Source organism: Canis aureus, chromosome 36 (genome assembly GCF_053574225.1).
Source record: "Canis aureus isolate CA01 chromosome 36, VMU_Caureus_v.1.0, whole genome shotgun sequence".
NCBI lineage: Eukaryota > Metazoa > Chordata > Mammalia > Carnivora > Canidae > Canis > Canis aureus.
The window spans coordinates 2001744-2015579 of NC_135646.1; the positions used below are offsets into that span (position 1 = coordinate 2001744).

The 13836-nt window shown below is 42.3% G+C and overlaps 1 protein-coding gene and 1 pseudogene across 1 annotated transcript in view; both read right to left on the minus strand.

The window, feature by feature from the left end:
- ACSL3 (acyl-CoA synthetase long chain family member 3) overlaps window positions 1-13836 on the minus strand; it is a 66153-nt gene that overhangs the window by 11798 nt on the left and 40519 nt on the right. The window contains exons 4-10 of the mRNA XM_077885377.1: window positions 8451-8628; window positions 7166-7275; window positions 6146-6284; window positions 3596-3746; window positions 2273-2396; window positions 1988-2059; window positions 327-466 (exon numbers count right to left, since the gene is read on the minus strand). Of these exons, the coding sequence (XP_077741503.1) occupies window positions 327-466; window positions 1988-2059; window positions 2273-2396; window positions 3596-3746; window positions 6146-6284; window positions 7166-7275; window positions 8451-8628 (914 nt within the window). The remainder of the gene's footprint in view (window positions 1-326; window positions 467-1987; window positions 2060-2272; window positions 2397-3595; window positions 3747-6145; window positions 6285-7165; window positions 7276-8450; window positions 8629-13836) is intronic.
- Window positions 6334-6446, minus strand: LOC144306286 (U4 spliceosomal RNA; annotated as a pseudogene).

Below are 13836 nucleotides of genomic sequence, written 5' to 3' on the forward strand. Positions count from 1 at the left end.
TAAACACAAAACATTTACTCATATTTGCCTGCCATTTTATATTCATATTGAAATAAATTTAAAAGTAAAGAGAAACTATTTGTCAAAATAACTAAAATCACACACGTGTCCCATAGAAAATAAACACGCACTATTAAATACAGTAAAATTGTAAGTGAAACATTTTTTCAAATAACACTGCAATCTTTTTAATTGTTCATATATTCTTATGCAAGATGGATTTTTAGAATCCCTTTGACTTTTTTAAACCATTTTATTTCTTCTAACTATCTCAATTAACTGGGATATGAACAAAGATTTAAGTCCCCAAAGAGAAGGGAACTTACCTGTCACACAGTGGAGTACCATGCCCTCTTGAAATCTGTTCCATTTTGTAATTATAGGCCAGAACAAACAGATTGCGTTGGAAACTACTCATTTCATTCACTTTATTCATGACATTTTTGTAGATCCGATCCATGATTTCCTAGATATATAAAAATGAGTTAATACAGCCAATAATGCTATCAGCTGCCTTACATATTTTACCTTAACACCAGATAAATACTTCTATCAGTATAGACACATTTTAAAATATATAGTTTTTATCAGGAACAAACTTTTAAAATAGAGCCACAGCTAGTTTAAAAATGAGTTTTCTGAAGAAATAACTTTTCACAGCACAAATGTACCTAAATGCCTAGGAGTTGTGGGAGGGGAGGGGGATAAAAACCTTTGGGCAGTAATAATATCATTGATTCTTTATATTGCTTTTGCTTGTTTATTTATTTTGGAAAAAGTAAGCTCACTACACACAAATGAATGACTATATGAAATGGTTTGTAAAATTCTAACCTTATAAAAATAGAGAGAACCACATTCTTTGTTACAAAAGGATACAGGGTTATTCTGTTTGGTTGGTTGTCTTTTAATGCTGCAGCACGCACGAAGTTTTCCTTGTTTGCACTGCATTTTGCTTGCTAGGCCTATTACTATAAAGTCTACTTTAATGGCTTAAAATTAGTTTTTCCTCTCTGATTTTAAAGATTTTATTCATTTATTCATGAGAGACAGGTGCGCGCGCACACATACACACACACACACAGATCAAGAGAGAGGCAGGGACACAGGCAGAGGGAGAAGCAGGCTCCATGCCAGGAGCCCAATGCGGAACTCAATTCCAAGACTCCAGGATCACACCCTGGGCCGGAGGCAGGCACCAAGCCGCTGAGCCACCCAGGGATCCCTTCCAATTTTAAACTGTATTTCATTTTACACGAACTAAAAGTTTACAGAACTAAAGAATAAAAAATACTACACTAAGGAAACCATACACCTATAGAAACTATCAAACTACTGGTCATTTATATATTTGGAGTAACTAAATAACTTTATAACTTTGCTTGGATAAGAGTACCCAGGTATCTGGTAATAATTCCCAACACTTTCAAACAATATCAGAAGCCAAATAAAACTTATATGAAAGAGACAGAAAACCGTTACTGTCCTGTTTCTACTCATCTTATTCCCAGTACCCCCACCCCCATCCCCCAATGCCTGGTATGTTAGGTGCATGGTGCTGCTCAGGTCATTTCAAGTTGCACCAACTTCTCTGTCCCTTCTTTTGGACGAGGCCAGACATTCCTGGGGACTTGGGAGGTAATTACACAATTTGCTTAGACGAGGAGGAAGTGATATCAAACCTCCCCCCATCTCCTGCTGGGCTTCAAGTTTCTACTAACAGCAAATGTATCATAAAAATGATCTGAATAAGAAGCCATTTAGGGAAAGGAGCTGATAATATCATAGAGACACTGAAACTAACTTAAATATTTAGTTAAATTAAAAAAAAAAAGCTTGGAAAAAAAGACAATAAATCTCATAGAGCATAATATAGATAATCAATAAGGAATAAAACCTACGTAAACTGCCTTATCAACTAGCATTTATATTCTGTAGCAGACGACACTTCTTTAGTACTCAACATTAACTAATGGTCAATTCTTACCGGAACAGCTGCCATCAGTGTTGGTTTCAACATAGTTGTATCCCCTTTGCTTCCTTTTTTTATTTTTGAAGACTAGAGAGAGAAAAAGTGATCTATATAAAATGATCCTTATTTTAGAAATTTGGTGGAATTCTTAGGCCAAAAATATATATTATAAATTCATCAATTTATGTATTAAAAGGCAAGCAATTAACTTTAAAATGAGTAATTGTCATCCTTAAATGTAAATGTGTTTAAAAATTATAATTTTTTTTTAGTATCTGAAGTCACAAACGTTGAACTTACCTGATCTGCTAAAGTCTGTGGTGAAGAGTAGCCAATGCGGCATCCGTGAGAAAGACAGACAAGCTCAGCACTTAATTCTAAAACATGGGCCAGAGGCAGATAGCCAATGTAGACATCTCCCTCCCTAAAAGAAAAGGAGATATAAAAGAGTAACCGTCAGATGTCATCTCTGTTGGAAGTGACTGCAAAGCGAGCCCGCCCATGTGAGAGCACCCGTGTGTGCAGGTACGGGAGACAGGCAGACACTGGAGGCGTGTGTGTGTGTGTTGGGGGGGTATGTGGGGGTGGTGAGAAGAACGACAGCTCAACCTCAAACCCAGGAGGCGGCCACGGAGGAAGCGGCTGGCTCCCTGAGCGCTGCAGGAGCAACGTGCTAAAGCAGAGGGATGGGGGCTGAAGGGCCAAACAAGATGACTTCTTTTGAAGGACAGAGGAAATCATCCAAAGAGGAAATGATCCTTAAAGCTGGTGGGCTCCCAAACAGAAAGTTCCACGACTTAGAATAGAATCCACAACTGCTGGGCAGGAATTTTACAAGAGATTCCAGTTTTGAAAGTCACTTAGAAATAAACTATTCTGTATGCAGGAAAGTGTGTGTGTGTGTGTGTGTGTGTACTTTAAGAACTGCCCCCCGCCCCCACAGGAAAGGCAAACTAAGACTGACCCAGGAAACTACTGCTTTTAACTTTTCCCGGAAGTTATCCATTCATAAGAGAAATTTCTCTCCATCCCTAAATTCAATGCCACAGTAACCTGGGAGTGTAATTTCTGTGCATAAGGGAATCAAGAATACCCAACCAGTACCACCACACCAGACCATCCACTGAGGTAGCGACCCCTCTACACCCCCTCACCTTCTCATTTGGTTTCCTTTTTAGTCCCCTTCCCACAGTACACCCACCCTGCCCTGTTACTGCTGGTCTTAAAAGAAAATTAGAGACTGAATAAAGGTCAATAAATACTGGAATATATGAAGCTATTTGTTCACCTGAATTATACCATGTTTAGGTATAAGAATGACTACAGCAGCAATACTACCAATAGTTTGTAGTTTAAGGGATTAAATAGTTTAAGGGATTTAGGTCAGTTAAAATTTATACTTTTAGAGTAAAACATAAATATTGACAACGCTACATAAAACTGTTTTAAACCTTGCAACTGTTTTGTATTTTAAAGTCCCCCCCCCTCCCTTTTTTTTGAAGGAAAGGCCTACTGTAAACAGGCAGAAAGACAATTTAGCCACACACTACTAAGTGGCACAAACGTCAATGTAACAACCAGCATCTAAGGGACTACTTCACAGGCATTTGCCAGGTGACATACCCCAGTCCTGGAATCCTTTCTGCCATCCCGGTTATACCAGCAATGATGTTACTGTGGGAGATCATGACTCCCTTTGGAAGTCCTGTGGACCCACTCGTATACATGATAACTGCAATATCTAAGGGCATTGGTTTGCTCTGAGGTTTGTTTTCTGCATTGGAGAAAAAAAACACACACACACATACTTCTGAGAAATTTAGTCATATCATACATTTTTTTAATAATCATATTTGATAATTCAACAACTACTAGTTGTATTCATTCAGAGGTCAACAAAACAGACCAAGTCCTTGCACTTATGGGACATATGTTCTACTGAGAGAAACCATAAACCTATAATGTAATATGAACTAGGGTGGGGCAGCCCCGGTGGCGCAGCGGTTTAGCGCCGCCTGCAGCCCAAGGTGTGATCTTGGAGACCCTGGATCGAGTCCCACATCAGGCTCTCTGTATGATACTGCTTCTCCCTCTGCCTGTGTCTCTGCCTCTCTCTCTATCTCTATGAATAAATAAAATCTTAAAAAAAAAATTACAGCATTAAAAAAAAATTACAGCATTAAAAAAAAAAAAAGAACTAGGGTGAAAAATCAAGCAACACAAGGTGAGATGATAGTAGGAGCCATTTAGATGGAAAGGGTCAAGAAACACTTTCCTGGCATGTTGGTATTTTATAAAGACATGGACACTGTGAGGAAGAGAGCCATGGAAACCCTGGATTTAGGAGACTGTTTCAAGTAGTAGGAAATAAGCAAGAGCAAAGGCCCTGACGTAGCCACATGACTGGCAGGTTAAGACCAATGAGCAAAAGGGAAAGTAGCAGCCAGGACCATATCATGCTAAGTCTTCAAGGCCATGCTAAGGACTTTGGATTTCACTCTGGGATAGAAAGCAACGTGTTTTGTTTTAAGATTTTATTTATTTGAGAGAGAGCAAGAGCATGAGCAGGGGAAGCAGCAGAGGGAGAGGGAGAAGCAGGCTCCCCGTGGAGCAGAGAGCCTGATGTGGGGCTCAATCCCAGGACCCTGAGATCATGGCCTGAGCAGAAGGCAGACATTTCACCGCCTGAGCCCCCCAGACACAATGTTGTTTGGAACAGGGGCTTGTCGTCACCAGCGACAAGGGTCACTCTGGCTGCTACGTGGCTGCCCGACTTGAGAAAGGGCAGAAAGGCGGTGGGGAGACAAAAGGCTATCCTAGTGATCCAACTATGAAGTAAGCATGGTTGGGCCAGGTACCTAAGACATTTGCTTAAAAAAAAGTTCTCTGCCTCCCAGTAGTGAAGCTGACTTGGCTACCATCTGAACGCTGGATTAGAGGACAATGTCCTCCGTTTGCACAAGCCTAAGGGTGGCACCCAACGTCCTACAGGTGACCCAGCAGGAAGGCAGAAGTGTGGTCAGGGAGGGCACCGCCCGAATTAATCTGGGACTTCTCCAAAGTGTGGACTTCCTAAAGAAGTGGGGGGAAACCATTTTAAACGTGCTGAGCTTCCCTTCCTATATGCGCAGATGTATTTCATGACAATGGTCTCCATTCCCGTCCTGTCCTCCTAGCCTAGCATTCAGTCCCTCGTCCCAAGGCACCACTCTCCACCGCCCCCTAGAAGCTGCTCTAAGGTGGGCCTCCTGCAATCCCTGCCTCACCGACTCCTCCAGGGCACCTGCTCTTGCTGCCGACTCCTGCCTCACTGAGGGGCCTCCCTCCTTCCTCTCTGACCCACCCTCCGTTACTCTTGGAGGCACCACATTCTGTGGGTGACCTCACCTCCTTCCACGGTTATACTTAAAACCTAACTTCTGGCTTCTCAATCTCGAAACTGCAAACTTAACTCCACAGTATGTGCTACGCCCCTCTAAATATCCACATGTGAGGGTCTCCCCAGCACTTAAAATTCCATATGCCCAGCATTTTATTCAGCAGAACCCCATTCCCATTCCCAAGCTGAGTGCTTACATCTAATCAAACACTGAGTTTCCAGCTACAAAGGAAATACAGTCCTAGCATCCTAGCAGCTCTTGGGATATTCCTAAATATCTGCACACTTTCTAACATTTTCTGACACTTCTTTGAGAGGAGGAGCTTTGGGGTCACCATGCCTACTTAGGCAAAAACCCTTCAGTTGGAGAACAAGATGATGCTCCCTCTGGAAAAGGCAGAGTTGGATCAGGGAGTGAAGGAGGGGATCTAGGTTTAGCCGCTCCGGCTATCTGTTCCTACTCACAGAGAACTCACGGAGCACTAGTTTAATGGTATTATTTATACAACTGACTTTAAACCACCAAAAGCTGTCACAAAAGAGAAACAGGAAACCTGTATAGAGTAAAAGGTATTTGAAATTCATTTCACATAACTGCTACTTTTAGAACATTAACAAATTAGTATTTGTGTTCTTCCTTAAACCCTTCTTAAAAGGGCATGTATGAAAGTATACCTGGAGTGACCTTACTTCCCAAAGCAATGGTCTAGAAAATGGGTCTGTCCCTGGTCTAAGTTCAGGATCTGCAACACGTCTAGAGAACACGGTCGCTGCAGAACGGCCATACGGCGTACCTGTGCTCGCCTTGGCTCCCAGAGCCTGCACCGCAGCCATCGTGTGCACAATGACGCCCTTGGGGAACTCAGACCACGTTGGTGGCTTACCGTCCACGGTGATGATGTGCCGCAGGCGTGGGACTAAAGAAACGATATCCTGGAAAAACACGAGCACTCGTTATGTTCATGAGGAGGTGCACTGGTATGAAGAACACTTCTTTCAAGTCGTCACGGCGGGGTATTGGGAAAAGTTTTCAATTAGCAATAATCGCGCCTCGGATAAACCTCATTGGCTACGATACTGCCACTGCGCAAAGCTAAGAAGAACACTTCTTTCAGAAGGAGAAATACTACTCTGAAATTTAAATTGCTATTTTATAGCATTAGATTCACTGTCTGTACACTGCTCTTTGGTAAAATCCTAATCCACAGTGTCCCTTCCTTACACAACAGGCATATTATCAGGGTGCCTGAACTACAGATTAGCCACAAGTTCTGCAGGTTTTTAAGAGGCTCCTAAAGACATGAGGTGAAGTGGAAGGAATTCACTTATAAATGTGGGTGTAAAAAACCCAGCAGATATTACTGTTTTTACGGGAAGTCGTCTAGAGACTTTCAAAACCTCCTTCTCCTACAGTTTCATAAAGTCTTTTTTTCCCTGTAAAAAATTCTAAAAACTCATAATGACTCTGCTTCAGAAACAAAATAAATGAATCACCACTTTAGAAACAACCCTTCAAAATTATAAATTTAGTGAAAATAGACTAGAAAACAAATGAGCACAAGAAAAGGGAATTCCTTCACCTTAGACACGGGCATACCACGTTAATAATCTGTAACTCTCTGCGCTAATACACAAATATATACCAAATATTTTTCTTTTCTAAAGGAAAGGAAGAAAATAGGATATTCCTAAAAGTTTACAAAGATATTCAGGATTTTAAAGATCATAAAAGTATCAATATTAGAGCTCATGACACTGAAAAGTCTAGAGTATTCTAGAGTACTGGACAGTTATAAAATAACCATAGTCCTCACCTTCAACTTTGTTTGCAAGAGTTCTTTACTGGTAATGATGTTGGTCACCTCTGTTTCATTTAATCCATGAACAATAGCTGGACCTCCTAGAGTAGCGTACAACGTAACAACTAAAGGGAAAAGGAGGGCAAGTCAAATATCTGAACATTTCAGGATGCACTAAATGCAAATCAAGTCTCTGAAAGCAGTCATGAATTCTAAGGGGATAATACTGAACTCTAAACTGTCAGACCCATAGTTTATTATGTACCTCTTCTTGATTTTCTAAATAATTTCTATATGCTAATAAATACGCCCACTCACTCAACCCTTTCCTTAATGTCCCCCAAGATTGCCAATACTCAAAAAATATTTTTTTTTCTTTTTTAAGTTTTGTTTCACTGGCAGATGTTACTACTCTGGGATGTCACAAGGCAAGGAATTATTTCTCATTCCTACAGTGTCAAAGCCATAGTTATTAAATATTTGGTACTAAAATATGAAAAATACGTAACAGATAATGCACTGATTATCACATTGAATATCAGGCTTAACGTGTTTTATGTTAAGAAAATAACAAGTGGCACTACAGCTTATTCCAAAGTAGAAACCTAAAGGAAAAATTCTTAGCAATGTTGAAATGTAATAATAATTGTGGACTTTTACTCTTTTACTTGCTTGCTGCCTAACCCACAGAAATTAGACTTAAAGTGACTTTAAGAGATGCCAATTCTTTTAAAGCTTCCCCAAAGCAGCATAAGCCCAAATCTACGGGGGGGGGGGGGGGGTGCAGTTTAAAACCAGGAGACATTTACAGTAAGAGATCTGGTAAAAGCATCTCTTAACCATCTGAAAGGCTCAGACAACCTCTGTACCTAATGTCACATTTTGGCACCAAGATCTGTGAACTAAGCTTCCAGAACTCCCTCACAGACTGGGGCATCAGGACTGCCACAACCCGGCTTGTGGCTCCGAGTATTGCAGTTTTAGAGCTCAACTGCTGTTACTGATGGAAGTGGCAGACAAAGTGACACTAACGTCACAAGAGGATTCCTGAGCGAACCAGCAGGGCAACAATGACTCACAGGTGCAGGCCTAGTTAGCAAGGCCTCAAGGCCCCTACTAAGAGGTTCCAGGCCCCCTCCGATACCAACTGCACAACTTGCAGAACTCTAAGTTGTAACAGAATTATCTCCTGATTAGATGCAAGGTGACATTTAACTTCAGAATTTAATTTCTAAAGAGTGAAATATTCATGATAAACAGCATCCCCTCCCCCCCACCGAAGACCAGAAAGCCTACGTACGCTGAAAATTATACATAAAGCACGCCTGCGCAGCAATCATCCATTCGGCCCTGGTTTCACAGAAGATGGCGATGTTGGTCTTTGGTTTCTGACCCAACATCTGTAAGCCATTTCCAAAATTAAAAGCTCTAACGAAGACATCTTCATAGGAGAGCCAATTATAGTTTCCAAGAATAACCTGATAAACAAAAAACATACAAATACCTTTTAATATTATTCTCTAGAAAGAAGCCAACATTTGTCCCAATTTGACAAAGTAGTTAGGTTTCCATGTAATTTAATATTTTTTCCTAACAAAAAGCTAGAAAGTAAATTTCGAGCTTAAAAAAAATCTATTTTGAAAATTAGCTATTTTGTGATATTTTCTATGACAAATTATATGCTAAATCCTTAATTGTAATGGGAGGTTATTTTCAAAAATCTTCAGAATTTCACAAGATTTTAAAGGTCACCTTTTTTTGTCACAAGATCATATATTGATAATTCGTTTACACATCAGTCACTTAAAATTAGCTTAAAATTTAGCCTAGTATGCAGTACTAATGATATCAAAAATTTACTTTCCCTCTACTTAATGAATTCCCAGATTTCAATACCAAATGGTACCATATGATTTACAAATAAATTGGCCAGACCCAAGAAAATACATATTTATGGCTGTTCAATTTTTTAAAAAGATTTTATTTATTCAGAGAGAGAGAGAGAGAGAGAGAGAGAGAGAGAGACAGGCAGAGGGAGAAGCAGGCTCCATGCAGGGAGCCCGACATGGGACTCGATCCCAGGTCTCCAGGATCACACCCCAGGTTGCAGGCAGCGCTAAACGGCTCGCTGAGCCACCCGGGCTGCCCCGTGGCTGTTCAATTTTAATTGCTGTCTCCTGTACCTAACTCTGAATAGGCCAAGTAAACAAGTCTCTACTTACAAAACCAGGACTGGTTTTATTATTCATCAAAGTCTTTCTGTCGAAGCCTTAAATGCCCACTGGCACCACTAGACTTTAAGTATTTCATTTGTGGGCAGCCCCAGTGGCCCAGCAGTTTAGTGCCACCTTCAGCCCAGGGCATGATCCTGGAGACCCAGGATCCAGTCCCACATCAGGCTCCCCGCGGGGAGCCTGCTTCTCCCTCTGCCTGTGTCTCTGCCTCTCTCTGCATGTCTCTAATGAATAAATAAATAAAATCCTCAAAAAAAAAAAAAAAAAAGGTATTTCATTTGTGCTTACCAGAAGTACAGGTAACATTACATCCTCATTACTAATAAACTTTTTTTAAAACTAGCTAATACATTTTTGATTAGGGATTTTCTCCAACTTAGATTAGTCCATAAATCCCCAATTACACACAGATTGGATAAAAAGCTCCTTGTATTGCACATATATACATGCAGTTTCCAAACAGGACTGTTTCACTCATGTCTCACACACTGTAAAACCACCTAACCACATGCATTTTCAAAAATGCATCCAACATTTCAGTGTTCCAGAAATAAGAGATTGGGTGAAGATAGAAATGGGGAAAAAAGGATAAATGCTGCCCCCTAGTGTCCTATTCCATAATGGACTTCGGAAATAAATTCTTCGATGGCTAAAGCAACCGGATTTAAAAGACTTATTGAACTTCAGTGGCCTCAACCATCACCTCACCCTGCACCCCCATGAAACGCTCAGCACAGGGAGCTCCAATGACTTCGAAAGGAGCTCTGTGGGGGTGAGAAGACAGACGAGAATTTGGCCCAAATGTGCACGACCTGAATACAATTATTAAAAATTTTACACTCCACAGATCAGCATGAGCCACCTCTTTAGATTCTAGAACCTAGGGGATCCCTGGGTGGCGCAGCGGTTTGGCGCCTGCCTTTGGCCCAGGGCGTGATCCTGGAGTCCCGGGATCGAGTCCTGAGTCGGGCTCCCGGCATGGAGCCTGCTTCTCCCTCCTCCTGCATCTCTGCCTCTCTTTCTCTCTATGTCTATCATAAATAAGTAAATAAATAAATAAATAAATAGATAGATCTTTAAAAAATTTTTTTAAAAAAAGATTCTAGAACCTAAATGATGAGCTCTGTATGTTTCAAAAATGTACATATTCTGAAAGATATTATCTACATAATCCATATATTTAAACCCATGTGATAGGGCCACTATGTGGCAAGGAAATAAAATCATGAGTTTAATTCAAGTGTAACTGAACTGAATTTCACCTAATTCTTTAAACCACTGAATCTCCTAGTCATGATCTTTCCCGTAAAGATTAAAGGCCTCCACCTACTCCATAATTTTGAAAAAAATTCCAATTCTAACTCTGTCCCCAAGGTTAGCTTAAACATGAGATTAAACCCATTTATTTATTCCCTGTCCATACTGCTGAAGAACACCCAACCTCATTCTATCCAGGATCATACATCTCACCATCCAGCAATCCTACCAGGATTCCCTGGTATAGTCATTTCCTCACCTCTGAAATGGCTACTTGAACCCTCTCTACTCAAATATCCTTCACCCCCTTCATCCCTCCTCCACCTCCAGGGGATAACATGGACTCATACATCACTCTCGGGGTTGAATGCCTTCTTCAACTTTGGGTCCCGCATGCCTCCCCCCGGGCTCATTCTGGTTTTTGCCCACTGCACAAAAGGTTCATTACCCAGATTTTTGCAAAGCTGGCTCCTTTGTTGCTAAGGCCTCCACTTGGCCATAACCAAGAGATGCGTTTGGTTTTCCCAACTCTGAGTCAGGCAAAGAATGACTCGAGTGGCTTTGTAAAGGATGACCCTGGACCTTTAAGCAGCGTCCTCATTTGTTAACGTAGGGGGAGAGTGAAGATTGGCCCTACGGTCACTTTCATATCTCACATTTCATTGGCTGTATTTTCATGCTAGGACGGGTGTGACATATACATGGGTCCATATCACTGTTATCACTCAGACACGACTGCCCGGGACACGGGAACTTAATAATTTACTTTGTTCAGAAACAGATGAAGTTAGGTGGTTCTGATGATGCTAATTATGAGAGCCTCATCTCACAAGATCAACTATAAAAATAAAACAGATCACATGTAGAATATTCTGTAAAATAAAAGCAAACAAATACTTAACCGTTCAGGACCCTGAAGAATGAGACAATGGAATAAAGATCAGGTTTCAGGGAGCTGGGGGTTTAACCAGTGCAAGTACAGGACTTTTCTTTGTAGCCATTCAGAATAGAAATACCTCAAATTACACACTTCCCTGCCTGCAACAAAGTACACCCAGCTTCACAGAAGCTTTGTCTCTGGGGATGAAGACTATTACAATGTACTGTGAGGGAGCCCAGAGGGTGAAAATATTCAGCAGGTCTGGGGGGCTGGTAGCGATCCCGTGGAGGACGAGGGCGGCTAACCTTCGCCAGTGTTCCCTCTGCGGTAACCATGCTGCAAGAGCTTACGGGACTCACGTAACTCAAGACACGGCTACTCTTAGCATCTCTCTTACAAATGAGGATACTGAGGCATTGAGAGAGTGAGCCTAACTTACTCAAAAGTCACAGGGCCTAAGTGACAGGACTAGAATACGAATGCAGGCAGACTCACTCCGGAACCTGCGTACTAAATCACAGCGCTCCAACTGCGCCGCAGGAAGGAGACCGGACAATGGTACCGGCAGGTGAAGACGGTGGCCTGACACTTGTAAAGGATCGTTTCAACTGCTGTCTGTGGGTGGCAGTGAAGGCCAGTTAAAAAGGGAGGGAAAAAAATCAGACTCCTGGTTAAAAAAAAAAAACCATTTGGTACACAGTGGTGCCTTTCACAAACAGGGGCTGACCAGAAGAACAAGCAGACAGGCAACCAGTTTGGGCCATGGAGGGTCTATAATCAACAAGACACAAGTCCTGGCCAAAAGACTGACCCCTGGTTTTCACGTAAATTACGATGTAAATGTCTTAACCATTCAGAAAATAAATATCACACATATGCAAGTAGATTAAAAGAGAGAGAGAGAGAGAGAGAGGAGACTCTGGAGCAAGAAATAACAAAAAGTAGGCACCAAGGAAGCAGAAAAGAAAGCTAAGTCAATTCCTATGAACAGAAATGAGTATTTCTATTATCATTTCGCAACCATTTAGGAGGAAGGTCATCGTGAAATCTTCTCTTTCTAAGCACCGTGATTACATAATCCCGTCTATTTTCTTCTCTCTGATGTGTGTAGAATACATAAGAAAAAGAATCTGAAGTGGTTCTGGTAGTTAGATTACTAAATGTTAGAGCCGGCCTTGTGCTCCTTTGTTTCACTGTAAACTTATTTTCATTCTTTGCAAACATGTTCTATTTCAGGTACAGGTAGTATTTTTAAGATGCTCTGGACACTGACCCTTCACCGTTTTTCATTTCCAAAGACCTCAGGACGGTGCACTGGAGGCTGGGAAGGCTGGTGGCTTCAGGCGCTGCTGACACACATGCTGCTGTAGTTTCTAAGGCCGGAGGTAACTATGAACAAGCCTGCCAAGCCTGGGGAACACACGAGCCCTGCCTCCCCGCCCCGCCACCCAGAAAAGTGTCCGTGAGGCTGACCGCCACGCTCTTGTGGGCACACCTGCGGCACAACCACCACCCCGGCCTTTGCCTCTGCTTATCTTCCTTGGGAGCTCAAAACAGACTCAGGAGAAGATGGAAACAAAGCTTCGGCACTCACTGAACTGAAATAAAGGTCTGGGATCTCTGTTTCAACCGTATCAGACAGCTTCTGGGGTTAATCTCCAAAGCTCGCACCCCCCCCCCCAAAAAAAACAGGAAGGAAGGAAGCTTCTAGACACTGCCGCAGCACCGGCTGGCTTTCCCAATCCCAGAGCATCCTCACCCACGGAAGTCCACTCCGTCCGACGCCTGCCCGCAGCCGCGGTCCTGCCTGTGCTGCCGAAGCACACGCTGCCTCTGGCAGCCGCCAGCTGTGAACAAGGCACCCAAGGGCGCGAGCAGCCCAGCCTGCTCCCGGCTCCCGGCGGAGGCGCCCGCCACCCAGGGTGTTCAGCGCGGCGACCGCAGCAACACCGACCGACAGAAACTCAGGTCTTAGCTAATCACGGGCAGGCCACGCTCTTCTTGAGAAAGGCTCACAAAAAACATCTGCTTCATTTACTACCCGCGAAACCTAAAAACCAACCTGACTTTCCCAGTGAGCTGAATTTCAAATAAGAAAGACCTAACATTTTCTACTATCAGGGGTAGTAGACTTTTGGACTCCCCAAAAGTCTGATGTCACAAACGCTAATTTGAAGGCAATTGTCAACGATAGGCAGGCCTGATAGTGATGTAGAAAAGGCCACGGATTACAGTTTTTTTCACCTTCTAACTTTCTTCTTTGAGTTCAAATGCTCCCCTGTTGATAAACGATGCCGACAAAGCGCTCCCCTCCC